Source organism: Tamandua tetradactyla, chromosome 2 (assembly GCF_023851605.1).
Source record: "Tamandua tetradactyla isolate mTamTet1 chromosome 2, mTamTet1.pri, whole genome shotgun sequence".
Taxonomy (NCBI): Eukaryota; Metazoa; Chordata; class Mammalia; order Pilosa; family Myrmecophagidae; genus Tamandua; species Tamandua tetradactyla.
In genome coordinates this window covers 220,672,366-220,690,648 of record NC_135328.1, presented here as the reverse complement: position 1 = coordinate 220,690,648, position 18,283 = coordinate 220,672,366, and the positions used below count along the sequence as shown (strand labels likewise).

Here is an 18,283-nt window from a genome sequence, read left to right as displayed (position 1 = left end):
AGAAACCTCCAGACTGTCCCAGGACCCAGGGGCCCCGGTGGCACCTCGGGTCGGCAAAGCAGAGGGTCCGGGACCTTGGAGATCCCCGGAGGGTCCTGTAGTGGTGACCTCGCAGGCCCTAGCGGGGCTCCCTCTGCCTCCTGGGCCTGCCATCCTGGGCTGCTGGGCTGGGGCCCCTGTCCTTCCTTGCCCCCCACCCTGCTCTCTTTATCTCACCCCTCAGCAAAGCTGCCACTTTAGAGAGGAGAAAACTGGACTTGAAAAAAGGAAAACAGATCAAACTCTCCCCACAGTTGCCATCGCTTGGCTTTTCTGCATAACAGCCAGGTGACTTGGAAATGAGGCGGTTCCCATGGTAACCAATCACAGCTTACGACTGGTGAAAAAATCACTGAAATATCCTGTCTGTGAAGTTCTGCTGGGGCAGGCCGACTCGGGCTTGGGTGCACTGTGGTTAATTTCCTTAGGGCGCTGGGCCCTGGGCCCCGGACAGGCTCACCGGGGCTGCCCTCCTCACACACAGTCTCACAGAGACATGGTCACACACTAACACACACAGGCACTGACACACACACATGTATGCATGCACAGTCTCACAAACACACAGTCACATACTGACACACCCATTCATGGGCACATGGACACACACATGCAGTCTCACACGCATGGACGCATTGAACTACATACAGACACAAACATACACACATGCTGACACACACACACACACGGATGTACTCAGACACACAGACACTGATACACACACTAACACACATACACACATGCAGTCACACACACAGACACATTGAAATACACAAAGGCACACACACACAGATGCACAGAGATGGACACAGACAGGGTCATTGACACACACACACACACACACACACACACACACACACACACTATGGTGCATTTGTTTTTAGAATTGTGCTCAGCCTCATAAAGTATAGCGTCCAGCTCCATGGCTTCTGCAGACCTGCCTCTGAGCAGCCAGGCCTGGGACCAGGGGCGTTGCCCCCACCTGAGCCCCTCGCCCACCCATCCCGTCCCACCCCCAGAAGTCACTGTGGTTTCTGGATCCCTTTGAACCTTCAGACAGGAGGCTGGCGGCAGGTGCTTCTGACTGGCACATCGTGGCCCAGGCGCCCCCACCTTCCCAGCTGAGCTCTGCTGGGCTTTGGGTTCCTGCGGCCCCCAGCCTGGCAACCCTAGACGCCCCCTGCCACTGATGGAGGCCCCAAGGTCCCAGCTACCACCCATGCCCCAGCTGCGGCCCTATTCTCCTACAGCTCAGCCGGAGCTGGGTGAGCCGGCTCTGCCCTCTCTGCACCGCCCCCGGGAGCTGAGGAGGTGGGCGAAGGGGCATCGCAGGGCGTCTGTGCTGCAGGCAATTGAAGAGAGCCAGCTGTGGGCAGGGCCGGTGCCTGAGCGAGGTGGACATGCAGCACTGTGCGCTTACCTGGCGGCGTCCCACCTCTCCCAGGGAAGTCCTGAGAACCCGCACAAGAAGCTCCGCCCCCCCCGCGCCCCCCCCCGCCCCCCCCCGTGCACAGCACTGGCAGCAGCAGGCCTGCTTGCGAACATGCACTCAGCTCGGATCTGCAGCGCGAGGTCCCCCGTGGTGTTTGCAAAACGCCTTCCAGAGAGCAAGAGTTCAGGAAAGGCCGTTCCCCAAAGCGCTTGGGCACCCAGAGGGCCTGAGGTGCCCTGGCCCTTCCAAGCCTCGGGAGGCAGTTGATGGACCCCGATCCCCCTGCCCGAGTCGGGGAGCGTCCGTCCGGTGGAGGGAGAGCCTGCGTGGCAGCCAGAGGCGTGGGTGCCCCAGCTCTGCCATTTCCTTACCAGCCTCCCCCTGGGGGTTATTGCCCGTGAAGGGGCAAGGATTTGGGCCTATCTTTAGGGTCATCTTGTCAGGACTAACGCTCGGGGAGCCCACGAGGCTCAATCTCCCTCCCAGGCAATGGACTGTCCAGGTATCAGGGATAAAGGAAGCGCCAGGCCTGGGGTGCCGGGGTGATGGCGCCTTTGGCACATGCACTTGGCGCCTTTTTTTAAGGTGCTGATGAAAAAGCGGCCCTTGAGTGGGCCTTTGGAGTGAAGTAACCATGGGCTTTGGTCTCCCTTTACAAGGTGGGATTTGCTTGTATTGAACAAAGGGGAGTCTCCGCGGGTGGGAGCGGTGGGGGAAGGTCGCCGGGCAGGTGGGGCCCCGGCCGCCCCGCTGACGCCTCTTCTCTCTCTCCCGCGCAGTTCCATGTGCGTCCGCCGGCCGGGCTGCGCCCTAGGAAGCCGTGTTTGGATACTTATAGCCATGTTCCAGCTCGCCATGGAACTCCCCGCCTGCGAGTCCCTGGGCCCCGGCCCTGAGCTCCGGCTTCTGCCGCGGCTGCCGCACCGGACCCCGCGCGTGTGGAGCGGCAGGAGTGGACAGCCAGCGCGCCTGCCCGCGCCCCCCTGGAGCCCCCGGACGGCCCGCGTGGAGCGCGCGCACGCGCAGACGCAGGGCCCCCGCGCCAGGAGGCTCCGCAGGCCCAGGGACCAGGCGGCGGCCCTCGCGGCCAGAGCGGGGCTGCCCAGACCTCCGGCCGCGGCCCAGGCCGGCCCCTCCGTCGCCTCCTCGGCCTCGTCCTTGTCGCCGGCGGCGGGCGGCGGGCCCACGGACCCCCCGAGCCTCCTGCGGCGGGGCCGGAGGCAGCTGCAGGGCCGCGGACTCAGCGCCTTTGACTTCAGGGCCGGCCGGCCCACCACCGAAACGGAGTTCATTGCCTGGGGGCCCACGGGCGAGGAGGAGGGGCTGGAGCCCCCCACCCTCCCGGGCCTCTACGGCCCCACCACCGTCTCCACCTTACAAACGCGGAAGACCACGGCGGCCACCGCCGGAGCCACCCCCGCCGGCGCCACTACCGCCTCCGCGGCGCTGCAGACTCGCGGGCCCACGGGGGCGCCCGGCCCCAGGAGCGGGGTGCCGCTCGGGCTTAGCACAACGGAGCCTTCCACCAGCCCCAGCAGCAACGGCAAAGGCGTCAAGCCCCCAAGGATCCCGGGGGAGACCTCAGGTACACCCACCGCCTCTTCTGGGCTCGGTTCGTGGGGCGGGGCGATGCCAACGGGGGTGGGGCGCAAGCAGGGTGCTCCTTTGGGTGACCCTGCATTCGTCAGTGGCAGAGCCTAAGACTAAGGCAGGAGGCCAGGATTTGGGGCGTAGAGCCTCAGGAGCCATGGAGGTGCTGGTTGTCTCTACGAGCTCACACACTCACCTGCATCTCTACTGGGAGGTGCCAGCAGTGCTTCTGGGGGCTGCCCTGGCCGGTGGGAGGGAGAATGGGGGGCTTCCCTTAGCGTCCACCGTGCCTCGGTCTGGGGCTGGCCGACCCAAATGTGCACTGAGCCAGAGCGTCCTCTCCGGACTGGTCCAGGGAGTGAGTTGCAGACACATCACAGGACAGAGGGAACCAGGCCACGCGGGTGCTTCCAGCTGAATTTTCTAGGGTGTGGGACCCATAGGGGGTAACGGTCAGATTGACCTTGGCCCCCCCATTAGGAATTGCTTTAAACAACCGGAAAAGCCAAAGCAAGAACTTCCCGTGGTGTCTTTAGAAGCAGCAATTCAGGTTGGGGAATGACTTTTCCCTGCAGTGCTGGGAAGACAGAGACGAGTGCAAATGGCCAGCTTCTGTGGCTGCACTTCTCCCAGCTGTGTGTGGCCGGTTACGGTCCTTTGGCTGTGAGATTGCTGTCTACGTAGTTTCCTTTTCTCTTTTTTGCTACGGTACCTAGTTCTCCAATTGCTTCAGAATGATTAACCCCGGAAAATCGCCCCTGAACAGGTGACCGTGGGTGCGGAAACACCCTCAGTTCACCCTCAGACAGGCTTAGAGCCCTCGGCCCTGCCAGCCCTGCCTGTGTCCAACTCCACTGGCCTCTGAGCAGGCGCTGGCTCCAGCACCTCAGCGACTCAGATGGTCACCTGTGGGCAAAGAGCAGGATCTGCCAGCTTCCTCAAATTGCAAGCAAGCTTCAGGGTGGGAGCCCAGAGCGCGGGGGTGGCATGGCCTGCGGCTCTGTACAGCCTGCTCCTCTGCACCCTTGGCGGCTTGGGCTGCGCTGGCCCCACATGTTGTTTTTTGGAATCAAGGGGAAAGAAGAAAGTTGTCCTTGGGGACTGAGTTGCACCGTGAGCTGTTTCCCAGGCATCCCGAGGGTGGACTCCACCTTCTCTCTTAGACCTTGGGTGCTGTCCATCTCACACCTGGGCAGGCAGGTGATGGCCTGCAGTTAAACAGGTGTGCCTGGGGCGGGTAGCATTGGTCCTGCAGGTTCATGACTCACCTCCCTTCGCTTCACCTACCAGGGAACTTGTGGTTTTGATTCCGAGTTCCTCTTCTCTAGTGAGCAACATACCTGTGAAAGTAGAGCCTGAGCTCTGTCCAGGTGTCCTTGAGCCCAGGAGCATCATGGACGTGAGTTTGGGAATGCATAGGTTGTCTCCCACGCAGCCTCTCAGGGGCCCTGAGATTCATCATCTCGCGTCAGGGGCCTTCAAGCAGCTTACAAAGCATTTGTTTTTACTTCAATGCAATCTCCAGATATCATATCCCGTAATTTAGTTTTGTACTCATTTCCTCTGCATACGTCACTTACTATATAGACAAGGCATGGATGAGGAAGCAAGTTCCCGTTTATTCCAAATTACATTTGTTATTACCAAAGTTAAACCTCTGGGACAGCATTATAAGGTTTAGCAAATTAATTCATAGTACATTGGATGTCGCTAATCCAACTCGACAGATGCTTATCTTGGAAAAGATTTATGGTTCATAATATAATCTGGTGCTAGATTAATTTGTTTAGCAAAACACATTTAAAAAGGGGAAAATATGCACGTCTGCTTCTAATGCAGAGAAATGCTAACTTTGAAAGCATGTGGTGTATTGAGGGAAAAATGGTGTATTGAGGCCCTGTTTCTCAGCCACGCAGCTACCTCAGCTTCCAGCCAAGGCCGAGGCCAGGGAAAGAGGAAATGCTGAGCTGATTTCCCCAACCAAAGTGTTAAGCAAAGACACGATTTAGACCCAAGTCCTGGGGAGTCATTCAAGTCAGACTTTGGGAAGAACTGTCTGGAGTTGGACAAGGGAGCCATTTGCTTGGGCTGCTGAGGGCCAGTTGCCTTACCTGGGTCTCTCAGGTGGGGACATGTCAGAGGTGGGCAGGAAAACTCAATTGCCAAAGCCTGCCTTGATGGAAGGGGTGGAGGGGAAGGGGCCTGAGATCTCAGGAACCCCCTTGCCTTGGCCGTCATCAATGAGGTGGGCCTCCTCCTGTTTGTGGAGAGTGAGCTCCCTACTCACTCTTCTCAGCCAGGACTTAGGGCGGCCAGGGCAGTCTTGGGATTGCAGAGCTGAGGTCTGGGGGGCTGCGTATGCTGCAGAGAGTGGCGTATGCTTCGAGGCCCCAGATCTGGTATGAATTAGACACTGCCGCATGGGGTGGGTGGCCCTAAAAGGGTTCCTTTCTCTCTTGGTCTCCTTTCTTTTATCAGGAAAATGGAGGTAAGTAACGCCTCTCCTGAATGGCCACTGTGAGGATTTGATGAGTCAACGCAGAGTGCAAAAGCCTGGTACAAGATCCCCCACTGACATCAGGTGTTTTATACCCAGCCAGAGTGGCCAGAAGGACTCTCATAGTTGCTTGTGTCCAGGCCACCAAGGACGCCTCACCCAGCTCAGCCCAGTCACTGTTTGGGCACATCAAGGTCTGCAGTTAGGGTTTTAGGAACCGAAAAAATGTGCTGTCCGAAGAGGGCTCTTTGGAATCAGATTTTGGGATTCGTTAGTTTTTTTCTTGCTTTCATAGAGAAGTGTTTGGAAGGAGCATATTACATTGTTTTGCGTGTCAGGCACTGCTGGGCATGATAATTTGGGGATTATGAAGTCCATCATTTGGGGATTAGGAATTCCAGTCCATGGAATGCCTGCTGGAATTGTCAAAAACCCTCCCCCGGAAATCACCCTAGAGGTGAAATAGCTGAGAAAACTCTCCTCATATTAATCTAGTGCGTAAGAGTCCCATTGCCTGCCTTCAAGTTCTGGCTTCACCTCTTATTTCTTGTGTCAGCTTGGGGAATTTATTTGTCCTTCCAGTGCTACATGGAAATAGTAGAGGACCATCTCGTAATGTTGTTGCAAAGATTAAAGGAGATAGTACTTTTCGAGTGCTCAGGGCCAGCCATATAACAGCTGCTGAGTAAGTTTTAGCTGCTGGTAGGAGGATGATGGTGATGACAGTGACAGTGGTGGTGGTGATGGTGAGACCATGATGGTGATGCTGATGACAGTGTCACCGTCACCATCATTGTTGCTGTCATCACCACCATCATCACCATCATGGTCTCACCATCACCACCAGCATTGTCACTGTCATCACCATCATCCTCTTACCAGCAGCTAAAATGATGATGATGATGGTGACGATGATGATGGTGGTGGTGATGATGGTGTGGTGGAGAAGGTGATGGTGGTGATGGTGATGATGGTGGTGATGACAGTGATGTTTATGATGATGGAGATGATGATGGCTGATATTGTGGAAATTTGCTGATGCTAACTTTGTTGCTTCATCCTGGAGACATCCGATGAGGTCCTTTGATGAGGTCCCCGAGGCCTGACCTTGGCATTTTGTGCAGGGGTATAGTTGGTGCTCACCAGGAGCCAGCTGGGCTGGAAAATCACCTGGCGCAGGTTCGCTGAGGCTTTGTGCCCAGCCTCGCACGGGTGGTGGCAGGGGGTGGAGGTCAGAGGAGTCAGGAGCTCACTTGAGTTCCTTAGAGGAGGGCGTCCCACAGCACGGCCCCTTCTCCCTGTGACAGCTCCCTTGCTGGTCATGTTCTGAATCTCAAATCACAGAGTTTCCCGGGAGAAAAACTGGAAAGCAGTTTCCTGGGCTTTTATTTTCAAACTAGCAAGTGAGCTGATGGGAAATTGAAGCCAACAGAATAAGCCCACTAGGGGAGAGCCTGGTGCGTGGGCATTGGGCATACACGTAGTGCTCAGTAAAAGTTCCCCAGAGCTACTTCTGCTTCTGTCCAACCTGCACCTGGGCCGTGCCGCCCTCCAATCTGCCATGACACTTCTGGTCCTGTCACGAAATGAAGATTTTCACATCTCTCCCAGGCGCCCCACGACGGAGAGGTAATGAAGTCCTTTGGATCCCCATCATCATTCAAGGTCTGTGCTCGTCCGGATCAATCCCGTATCAGTGACACTCAGCAGCTCAAGGATGCGATGGCTCAGATGCCACCCGGTCCTGCCTAGTAATTTCTACATCGGAATTCACTCATGCATTTCCAAGGATGATTTCCAAGCTGCTTTGTCCTTGTCACCGGGAGGCCATCGGTGTCCTTTAGCGTGTCCCTTTGTAAGCACAAGGGACAAGCTGGTGTCATCTTATCTGCACCTTGATGGCCAGCTGACCTGAGCGGGGGAGCCGGCCGGCCCGTCTGAGGAGCAAGTCTCATTAGGATGAAATAGTTTCTAAATACCAGAATCAGAGCAGCAGGAATTGGAGGCAGATGTAACTGGGAGACAGGCTCCTTCTCTTTCTGTGTAAAGCTGCGATGGCAGTTTAAATGCTGCACCCCTTTAATTAGGTTGCTGGGTATTTGCTACCAGGGAACCGAACCCATCCTTAACATAAAGACATTTGAGGCAAATGACTTCTAAGTTTCCAAAGTTTGGAGTGGCTTAATTGGGATAAAAGCATCAAAGAACAAATGAGTGTTGGAAGCTCTACTGAACATCCCATACTTTGTAGCCGGTGAGACTGGCTGTCATGGTTAGGGACAGGTGTCAACTTGGCCAAGTTGTGGTACCTGTTCGTCTGATTGGGCAAGCGCTGGCCTGTCTGTTGCAATGAGGACATTTCATAGGATTAGGTCATGATCCCGTCAGCTACATCCATAGCTGATTCCATTTGTAATCAGCCAAAGGGGAGTGTCTTCTGCAATTAGTGATGCTAAATCCAATCATGGGAAGCCTTTTAAGGAGGACTCAGAGGAGACAGGTTGCATTCCTGCTTTGGCTGGTGAGCCTCTCCTGTGGAGTTCATCCAGGCCATCCATTGGCGTCATCGGCTTCGCAGCCTGCCCTGTGCATTTTGGACTCTGCATTCCTATGGTCACGTGAGACACTTTCATAAATTTTATATTTGCAAGTGTTCCCTGTTGATTCTGTTTCTCTAGAGAACCCTAACTAATACACTGGCCTTACAGGTTTTGATTGGGATTTTCCTGGTGGAGCTGGTGTGGCACTTCCTGCCCCTTGTAGTTTCAGGTGGAGACCGGTGGCACTGCAGGCTGAGGCTGGATTGCTTGCCGGCGGGTCTCTGGACTGGCCTGCTTTGTCTTGTGCTGATGCCTCGGAACGCGTCCTTCTGCTTTTGCTGAGCAAAGTTTTGTTCACACCAAATAGACAATGGGGCTCCGTCTCATTAAAACCAGCCTCCAGCCTCCAGTAGGTGACGCTCCGGCAGGCTCCTTTTTATTTGCCTTTCCCTTGCTCCTTGTTCCAACTTGTTGCATTTCCTGCTTCTCCAGCTTCCGTGTTCCCCCAGGGCCTCGTTCTCCTTCTAAGAGCACATTAGGGAGGCTGAAGTGTCTTTCATTCTTGGAGGGCCGTGTGCCTGTCCTAATGTGCTTTGTATCTAGGAGATGCCAAGCTCAACTGTCTTGGGCTCCTTTGCCAGGGAGGGCCTGGCACCTCTGCCCGCCATCCTGCTTGGGAGTTTGCAGCAGGAAGAGGCCCAATGGATTCAACCCTCCAGCCCGAAATAGCTCTCCTTGAGGGTGGCGTTTTGGGCTGTTCCGGCAGGCTGGGGAGCCGAGAGCCACAGGGGCCTTTGAATAGTGAAATTACACGAAGCTCGTCTCCCTAGCATTTGTCTTTCCTTACACTGTACCAGTTCACTAAATACTGGATTGATCCCAGATCCGTTTGACATATCTGATTGAATTTACGATTCTCATCTACTCACAGTGGAGTGATTCAAAGCGCTGAGATTAAATATCAGACAGAAAACGGTTTTGGGGATTTTTATTTGACTCTGTGAAGAGGGCTGGTTTGATAATTTCTGGTTTCTCGACCAGCTGCTCAGCGAGCCAGTGTTTAGTGTTTTGTTTTTATCAAATGCCACCCTCCAAGTGGGGGAGGGGCCGAGAGCTGGAGATTGAAGCCCCTCGCCCTCTTTTCAGGGAGTTTGGAAAGCTATTTGGGAAAGTGAGACAAGCAAGGACAAAGCCCAGCGAGAAATGACAAGTGAGGACAGCAGAGGAGCGGTGCCTGAGCACAGCTTTGTCAGCTGTGCGGTGCCAGATATACTGAGGGGTGGGGCCCCTGCAGCAGGAAGGGCGGGGCTGACCAGGAGTTTGGGACAGGGAGGCCACGCGGGTGGGGCAGGATGGCGGGGGTGGGGGTGAGAAGCTGCAATTGGGGGGGGGTTCTTCTAACAACAGCTGCGGCTGCAAACTGGCCTTGGCGAGACGCTCCCTCTCCGTTTTGTCATGAATAAAGCAAGGACGCTGGAGCGCGGCCCCTGCCCTCTGGCCTCCCTTTCCCTGTGCATCCGCGGTGATCCCTTGGGTGTGGGGCAGTTCTGGATCAGCCGGGCCGTGGCTGAGGGCCTGGAGTTTAGAGCTGCAGGGAAGCACCCTGTGGCCCCCATGGTGGCTGAGAAGGTGCCCCCTGTCCCCAGCTGCGCGGAGCCCTGCTCCCTCTCTCCCCTACCTGAGGGATGCGTGTCCTGAGAAGGAGCGTTGCCCAGACCTCTTCCGCAGGTGAGCTGCGAGTGACGCTCCAGAGCTCCCCTGGCACCTGCGCCCCAGTTCCGGAGACTCAGCTGAAGTCACCGCGGACGCATGATGGATGTGCCGTATGGTTAAAATGCAAACCAGGCTTTGGGGCTTTGCTTTTGATGTGTTCAGTGGGTGTTACAAGCCCCTGTCTTGTCGCCTGATGCAGAGTGCGATGGTCAGCAGGAGCAGAGGAGCGAAGTTTCCCTTTCCAGAAGTTTCCTGTGGAAGGGTGGATGCTGCAGTTGTCAGGAGAGCAGAAGCTCACACCCTGGGGAGAGTCTCCACGCACACCTGGCTACGGTGGACGTGGGGTGGGGGGAGTCGGCACAGTCGTTGCAGGGGCCTTGGTGGGACTTGAACCCGGGTCTCGGGAGCTGTGTGTCCTTGGTGCTGCCATGTCCCCTCTCAGAGCCCCAGCTTCTTTGCCAGCAGATTCGGAAAATGAGTCCTGTCTCAGAAGGCCTTTTTCCGGTGCTTGAATAGGGTCAGCTGGTGGGGCTGCCCCATCGGGGGCACGGGCCTCTCTTAGCTGCCGTAGCGAGTACCCCAGTAGGGGACTTGAAGCCGCAGACACTTACTCTCCCCCCACTCTGGAGGCCGGAGTCCACAGATGAGGGTTAGAGCATGCTCTCCCCAGCACCCCTCAGAGCTCCCCCAGCACCCCCAGCACCACCAGAGCCCCCCCAGCACCATAGAGACCCCCCAGCACCACTAGAAGCCCCCCCACTGCACCTTCAGCTTCCGCTGGCCCCAGGTGCTCCTTGGTTGTGGCCATATCTCTGCCCCGTCTTGGCAAGGCCTCACCGTGTTTCTTCTTTTCCCTCTTCCTGTGGGATCCTGTCCTCTTATGGGATTCTGTCCTGCTTTGGGATCCTCTTCCATCATCCTATGGATTCTGTCCTTTATGGGATCCCCCTCCGTCTCCCTATGGGATTCCCTCCTCCAGTGGGATCCCTCGTCCCTCCGTGGGGCTCCTCTCCCATCATCCTATAGGATTCTGACCTTCTCTGGGACCCTTCCGTCCCCCCACGGGATTCTGTCTTCCTATGGGTTCAGGGTTCCTGGACGATCCAGGATGACCCCAGCCCGAGATGCTGCCCTTAAGCACATCTGCAAAGACCTTTCCCTAAATCGGCCACCTTCCTGGTTCCATGGGGGAGGAGGTAGACGTGCCTTTCGGGGCCCATTGTCTGATCCCCACAATCAGAGGGGCTTTCCCCTGTCTGAGCAGCCGCTGCTTTCGGGCTAGGGTCCCCAGGACTCTTGGGGAGTCTTGGTTGATCCCGTGTCCTCCCCCGACACTGCCTTGGTGTGAAGAGGGCAGGATGGGGACACAGTGGCCAGAGGCCCGGGAGCCTGGGTCCACACTGCAGAAGCTCCAGTCACCACCCATGCGGGGGTGGGGGTGGGCGTCCTCGGGCCGCTTGCCCGCTTTTGGGTCCTGTCCCCTGCACAGCCATGGTCCCGTCCCCCATTCATTCATCAGAAATGTCCATGGAGGGCCTGTGCCCCCCAAGGCAGCAGGGGCAAGGTCCCGCCCCGTTTAGGCACGCTCTGGCGGGGAGGAGAGCAAGAGGTGGGCACGCACCAACACGAGTAAGAGAACTCCGGGCATTGGGAGACACGGTGCCAGCACCAATGGGATGGGATGGCGAGGGGACGGGAGGCCTCCCAGGGGCTGTCTCAGTTGAGACCTGAGTCGTGACAAGACCGAGAGACAGGAGGAGAGTGACAGCAAAGGACGGTGGGGGCACCGGTGCCCAGAGGGACGAAAGAACAGGGGTGGGCAGGGAGGCTGCTGGGGAGGGGCTCACTGGGTGTCAGGTGTGGGGGCCATAGAGAGCTGGAGGTGGGGGGTGTGGAGAATCAGGGGTGGGTCTCCCATGAGACTGGGGATGGGGGCCTGAGGATGCTTTGCGGCAGTTGTGAGCATTTGGGATTTTATTCTGTATGCAACGGGAAGTCACGGGGGGTAAACGGGACCTGATGCCGCTTCTGAAACCTGCAGATGCTGTCCGGAGGAGGAAGGCCGGAGATGGGGGCCGAAGGCAGGGGTGGAGGCCAGTGTCCCAGTGAGAGGAGGCGGTAGCCTGAACTTGTGTCGAGATGGGGCACCTCATCAGATTCAGGACACTTCTGGGGGAGAAACTGACGGGCCTTACTGAGGAAGCGGGTATGGGGGTTGAGGGCGAGAGAACAACCTAGAAAGCCTCCTAACGCTTCTCCCCGAGCGATGTGTGCCTCTTCCAGAGACCGCCTTCACCGGGGAAGCCCTGGGCGTGGAAGGAGGGTGGGCAGCTCCCGCTTGGCTGTGTTAAAGCACTGCTTGGAGAAATTCTGTGTTTTGTCCCAAATGGCAGAAGTTTTTCCCATTTTATGCCTGAGAATATACGACAGCACAAGTACTAAAAGTCTGTGTCAAGGAGCACAGACAAGGTCCCTGCCTCGGTGGACTGCGTGCCCCTAGCGCGGGTGGGCAGCAGACATTAATGAGGGACCCAGAGGTGGCAGGGCAGGGCGGGGCCGGTGACTTGAGCTGGAGCCCACGGAGACCTCTCGGGTCTGGGGGCTTTGAGTGAGGCCTGGCTGGGGCGGGGGTGGCCGGGTGCGGAGGCTTCCGGGGTGCCATGGCGAGGGCAGGGGTGACGCTGGGTGGCGGGAAGAGCAGGGAGGGGTGGAGTGGCTGGAGCTCGTGATGGGGTCGGGGGACCGTAGACGTCCTGGTCACAGCAGTTTAGGCTTTTCCTAAGTTCACAGGGAAGCCGTTGGGGGGTCATAAAGCTCCCCCAAATGGATATGCGGCATCTGCCTGCCCCGGCCTTGGCCGTGTCCCCTCCCCTGGGCCCCTGTAGTGGAGTATGGCGCTCAGCTGGAGTGAAAGACTGCACCCCTGCACCAGCACCTGCCCCTGCTCCCCAGGGTCCTGTCCCCCCCACCTCCATGGTCAAACCAGTTCGTGGGGAAGTGCCAAAACCCTCTGGTGTCATAGACACCCCTGGGTACACTTCAGCCTCTGCATGGCATCCACAAGCCGACGCACATGTTCTTTCCTTGGAGAGTGGGAGGCACAGGGCTTTCTGTGCTGTCAAAGCTGTGGCCCCAGGGTTGGAGGGACTGCCAGGTGACCCGCAGTGAGGCTGGAGCACGCCCTGTAACAGCCTTCTCTAATTTACAACCAGGCCTGGCCCTGCTGTTGGCAGAGACTCAGACCCCGCTTAGAAATGAAGCCGCCGGCCTCCCCCTCTCCCTCTGAGGCCCTGACTTTATTGGGAATGCACATTTCCTCTGCCTTTAGCAGACCACGGGTAGGCATGGGGGCCTAAGACCCAGGGCTGGTGCTTTCCCTGCAGAGAATGATCCCCCAGCACCGGTCGGTGGTCAGCTTCCTGCCCCGGCATGGCCGGGGTGGGGCCTCCAGTTGGTGGATGGTAGACTATACCCGCTCCTGTTTTTAGAGCTGACACAGCACTGTTGTCCCTCTCAGCCACCTGGTCAGGCCAGCACCCCCAGGCCTGTTAGGGAAACTGGTCACCCAGCCTTGACACCTTCAAGGAGAGCAGACACTCTGCCCTGACCTGCTGTATCCCCAAACTTGCACAGAGTGGGCACGATGTGGGCAGAACTGAGGCTGGCATGTGGGGACAGGCAGGGAGCAGCTCCACCCAGGATCCACCGCCCACCTTGCCTTCAGACTGCTCCCTCGGCTCTTCCCATCCAGCCATTTATCCTTCAGGCCCTGTGTGGGCCCAGATCACCGCCAGGGACATTTAAAATCCCCCTTCACCCCCCAGGGTGGAGAGGCACCTGGTCTGGCTCTGGCATTGAGCACCTGACGAGAGAAGATCTTTCCTTAGCTGGGCTTTTGCCCCTTGGTGCTCGCCCCCTCCCATGCCCTTTGCACCTCTTCCCTTTGGATTCCACGCCCCAGGACCCCCAGGGCTTTTGTCTCCAGCATCCCTTAGACCCCTGTCCCCCATCGACTCCTATAATGACTAAGTCCCAGGATGATGTCTGGCCTGAGAGCTCCGTGAGGCACAGGGACAGACCTCCCACCCTGGCTCAGTGCCCACCAGCCGCCGGCGCGCCCTGCGTTTCCTGAGCAGTTCAATACTTGCAGCTTCCTCTGGTCTTGGAGAGAGCTAGTGGGGCGCGCTCGCCCGGGGTGAAGCACCATCCAGATCTTTAGATCTCCAGGCGGAAGAGAAGGAGGAAATGAAAAGGAGAAGCAGGATAACCATGGTCTGTGCTCTCGAGACTCACGGGTGCCCAGACAGAAGCCGTGCTGCTCCCCCCACTGCCGTGGACCCTCCGGACCCGGGTCGAGACGCCCCGATCCACGCTGCGTGGGCACAGTCAGCCCAGACGTGTCTGCCACGCATCAGATGTTACCCTAAGTGGGGAAATGCGGGAGATGATTCCAGCTAGTGTCTGGAGCAGGCAGAACTGCTGTATCTTGGAGAAAATTAATGAAGCCGCCTACAGGCAGTGACACGAGGGCCAAGGAAGCAGGGAGGTATGGGGGGCGTTTGGCTGCGCCCCTGCGCCTGTGCAGATGTGGAGGGCGGTGGCAGGAAGGATTCCAATCCTGCCTGCAGGCCCTGGAACCTGGGGTAGCTCCGCGACCCCCATCCTGCAAGCAAGAGGAAGGTCGCCCCTTGGGCAGAGCTGGTGCTGAATTCAGAATCGATCTCCCTGGGGAAAGCAGATTTCCAAGAGGGTGGGCTGCCCGCTGGGGTGGTCGCCTCCCGTGTGGGCTGCCCTTCCCACACTCGGTGAGAGTTGAAGCCCCTTCCTGTGCGCCCGTCCTTGCCGAGGCACCTGTCCCGTGGAGGTGAGCGTGCAGGGGTGGGGCCACGCCCTCCACGTCCCGGCTCCCTGCGGCCTGGCTCCGGGCGTGCATGCGACGGTGCACAATAAATGCACGCCTAATGAACGGGGAGGCCCTTTTGGAGAGGCTTCCCCCTGCCTCACTTGGGCTGGGCTCAGGAAGGAACCACGGCTCCCTGGGTCTGGTCACACCTGGCTGAGCTGGAGTCACACCTGGGTTTCCTCACCTGCCAGTTGCCTGACCTGTCAAATTAGGGCAACCTTCCCCGGCCAGGGGCCTGCAGCACTCCTGACAGGGCTACCAGGAAGAAGAAATGTCTGGGAAGGACTCAGCTAGACAGAGGTGAGCAGACTTTCCCAGCACAGGATGCCAGGAGCAGCAATTATGCTAATGTATGCACATCATTCTCTTGGTGTCATTAATATGCTAATGTACCTTCCCCACCTCTGTGAAGGGGAGAGAGCCGAGGGCGGTTCTCAAACTCACTTGCTCACAGAACCCCTTGTGGAGAATCCGCCGGAGACTTCCCCTTGGGAAACGCAGTCAGTGGCTGTGGTTCCTGGGTCCACCTCCCTCCGGGGCATAGCCAGACACACTGGGGGTCAGGATCTGGGGTCCCTGGACTCAGAGCAGGGTCAGTGGGCCCCGGGCCCCGGACTGAATCAGCCTGCAACCTGGCTTTGTAAGTAAGGTTTTATTGGCACACAGCTGCACTTGTTGGTTGGCTTGGTGCGTGCAGCTGCTTTGGGGCCACAGACAATGGGCCACAGAGTCTAACGTGTTCGCCCTCTGGCCCTTTACAGAAAACATTTGCTGACTCTGGATTGTCCTCAGGAACTAACTCCAGCCCCCTACTAGCAAGCGGAGGGCCAGGACTCGGCTGCAGACCCTTCCGCGGCTCCGACAGGGAGGCGTGATGGAGGGGCAGGGTGAGGAAGCGGGAGGGTGGGCTATGGCAAAGGGTCCAGGCAGGAAACCCTGGGGAGGTGGGCGGGGCAGGGCCAGGAAGGAGCCGAGCCTGCCACAGCCATGTGCTGGCTGACCTTGCGCTGATGGCCGGGTCTTTGGGGGGAGCGGAGACTCTAGATGGAAAACCCTAGGCAGTGTCCATATCTTCGTTTCGTCTGGTCCAGCCCCACAGTTACTGATACTTGGAGCCAGGCGCCCTCCCTTCCCGCCTCCTCCCTCTTTCCCCCTCCTCCCCCTCCCTCCCTGCCTTCTTTCCCCTAATAGTGTCTGATCCCCTACTAGGCAGCAAGCCCTGAAGTGGGGGGCAATTGGGGGAGCATGAGGCACCCTGTCCTCCCCGACTTGCAGTCTCACCCCCAGCTGGCTCAAGCACATGGGCCCTGGAAGCCGTGACAAGCCTGTGGCAGTGACATGGTCACACTGAGAGCCTGCAAAGGCGCTGGCTGAACTAGGCGGGGGCTTTGCCAAGAACGTCAGCGGAATGGAGGAAACAGGATGGGGGGGGGGTAGATTGATTCAGGATTTTCCAAAAAGCATCCTGGGGAGAAACTCGGGACCCCCAACAGTCTGGGTCCCTCAGGGCTTGTGGCTCCCCTGGCTAGAAGCAGGGCTGGTAGGGGCCTATGAGAGAATTGGCTCCCTGTGCCCGAGGCTGGGCTGCATTGGGTGTGGTCACCCCTTGTGGGGACCAAAGGGCACCCTAGACACCTGAAAACCTTGGTGGATTGGGATGGAGCGTGGAGAGGGCTGGGGGCCCAGAACTCCTTCGCTGAGGCTTTGACTTGCCTGGGAGGGTGCTGGGGGGGTTGGAGTGCTGCATAAGACTCCCAGCAGCTGGGTGCTGTGAGTTCTGGGGACCCCTATGCAATGCTCCAGGGTCTTTCTGTGCAGGGGGAGAAACCTTCACCGGTGCCGTCATTTAGGGAAGGATTTGCCCCGAGAGCCGGGACTGGTGAGCAGGGCCTCCTCCTGAACTCGTACGGGTTTCTTGGTGGGGTGCGGGCCTGGGGAGCCCAGAAGAGAGGCCTTGGGGTGGGGGTCGCAGAGAAGGCAGGTCCAAAAAAAGGTGATACTAAACGTGAATGAACGCCGTTCGACTCTGGGAAGAGTACGGAGTGTTGGGGACTTGGTGAGAAACTCGGCCTGGGAGGTGCATCGCGGCCCCTGCTGGGAGAGCTGGACTCAGGTGTCTGAAGACCACACCTGAGGGCTGAGGGGCTTCAGAGACACAGCGCACCCTCTCCTGGACCTGGGTCTCCTCGGGCTTGAGGGCAGGGAGGATGCCTGCCCCAGAGTCTCACGAAACAGCACAGAAAACACACGGACGAGCTTTGAGAGGCACAGATGTGGCCCAGACCGAGTGGGGAGCTGGCCTTTCTCCTTGGCAGTGTGAATCTGGGTCCCCCAGTCTGAGCCCCATCTGCAGCAACTCTTGGAGAACCCCCCCGCCCCCGCCAGGATGCCTCAGTGCAGGGCAAATCGTTGGTTCAGGGCAGGGGTGCACGTGATTCCCAGAAGGCCAGGGCACCTTTGCCAAGCACAGGAGCTCAGGCACCACGCGCCAGCCCTGCAGGAATGTGTCACTTGGCCATGGCAGAGAGGTCCTGGAGGCCCCGGAACCTCGGAATGTGGGGCCTCTGATCCCCCCTTGTCTGCTTGCAGCCCAGGCCTGGGGTGCCCAGGGAGCATGTTGGCTGGCTCCAGGGCCCACCTCTCCGTGTTCTCAGAGCTCCCCAGCCCCTTGCTTTTGGATCGTCCTTCCTCTCCACCAGATGATGCGCACACACCTCGCTCCTCCTTAGCCATGCACTAACATGTGCACCCCACGTGCCAGAGTCCCACAGCCGCTCCCCACCCTGGCTTCGTCTGCAGGGCTTGTCCACCATTGTCATCTGCCTAAATGTCAGCCGGACTTGACTGGCCCTGCTACAGAGGTCATGATGCTGTCAACACTGTGTCCCCAGTGCCTGGCGGGGGGCCTGAGGACCAGCAGCCCCTACAGCAACCCCTATGGCCCTACCTCCTGGATGTCCGTGCCTTTGGGCCATGCCCTTCCCCAGGATGTAGATAGGATCTGGGCCTGCTCTGATCAGCAGAATGTGGCAGGGCGACAGGTGCCACATGGGGTTGCCTTGTGCACTGAAGACCCACCTTGCCCAGACCCACTGGAGACTTGAAGAAGTGGCCGTCGTGTTGAAAGGGAGGCCATGGGAGGGCCCCAGAAGAAGCCAGCTCTCGGTCCTGCCACTGTGAGAAAGTGAATCATGCCCACAGCCTCAAGGAGCTTAGAAGGGTCTCCTTCCCCACTCGAGCCTCTGGAGGAGAACGCAGCCCAGCCATGGGAGGTTCCAGGAGCCTTGAAACAGTGGGGCATCTTCTGATTCCCCAGGGCCTGTGAGATTCTGAGCAGGGCCTCCAGCTCAGCTGTGCCCGGAGTCCTGGTCACAGCAAGTGTGAGAGAACAACTGGATGTTCTACACTGGTGAATTATTACGCAGCATAACTAGCTGGTACTGTCTGGAACCTAGTCCATGCCAGTGAGTGGGTCTGAGCATGTGAATGAGTAAATGGAGGAATAACTGAAGGCTGGGAGTGGTGGGGCTGGAGGGCATCTCCAGCAGGCGGACCAGCCCCTGCCTGAG

General features: G+C 58.2%; 1 protein-coding gene across 1 annotated transcript in view; it reads left to right on the top strand.

Moving 5' to 3' along the window:
• Positions 1–18,283, top strand: part of AJAP1 (adherens junctions associated protein 1) — a 129,439-nt gene that overhangs the window by 52,076 nt on the left and 59,080 nt on the right. The window contains exon 2 of the mRNA XM_077151513.1: positions 2,251–3,056. Within this exon, the coding sequence (XP_077007628.1) occupies positions 2,251–3,056 (806 nt within the window). The remainder of the gene's footprint in view (positions 1–2,250; positions 3,057–18,283) is intronic.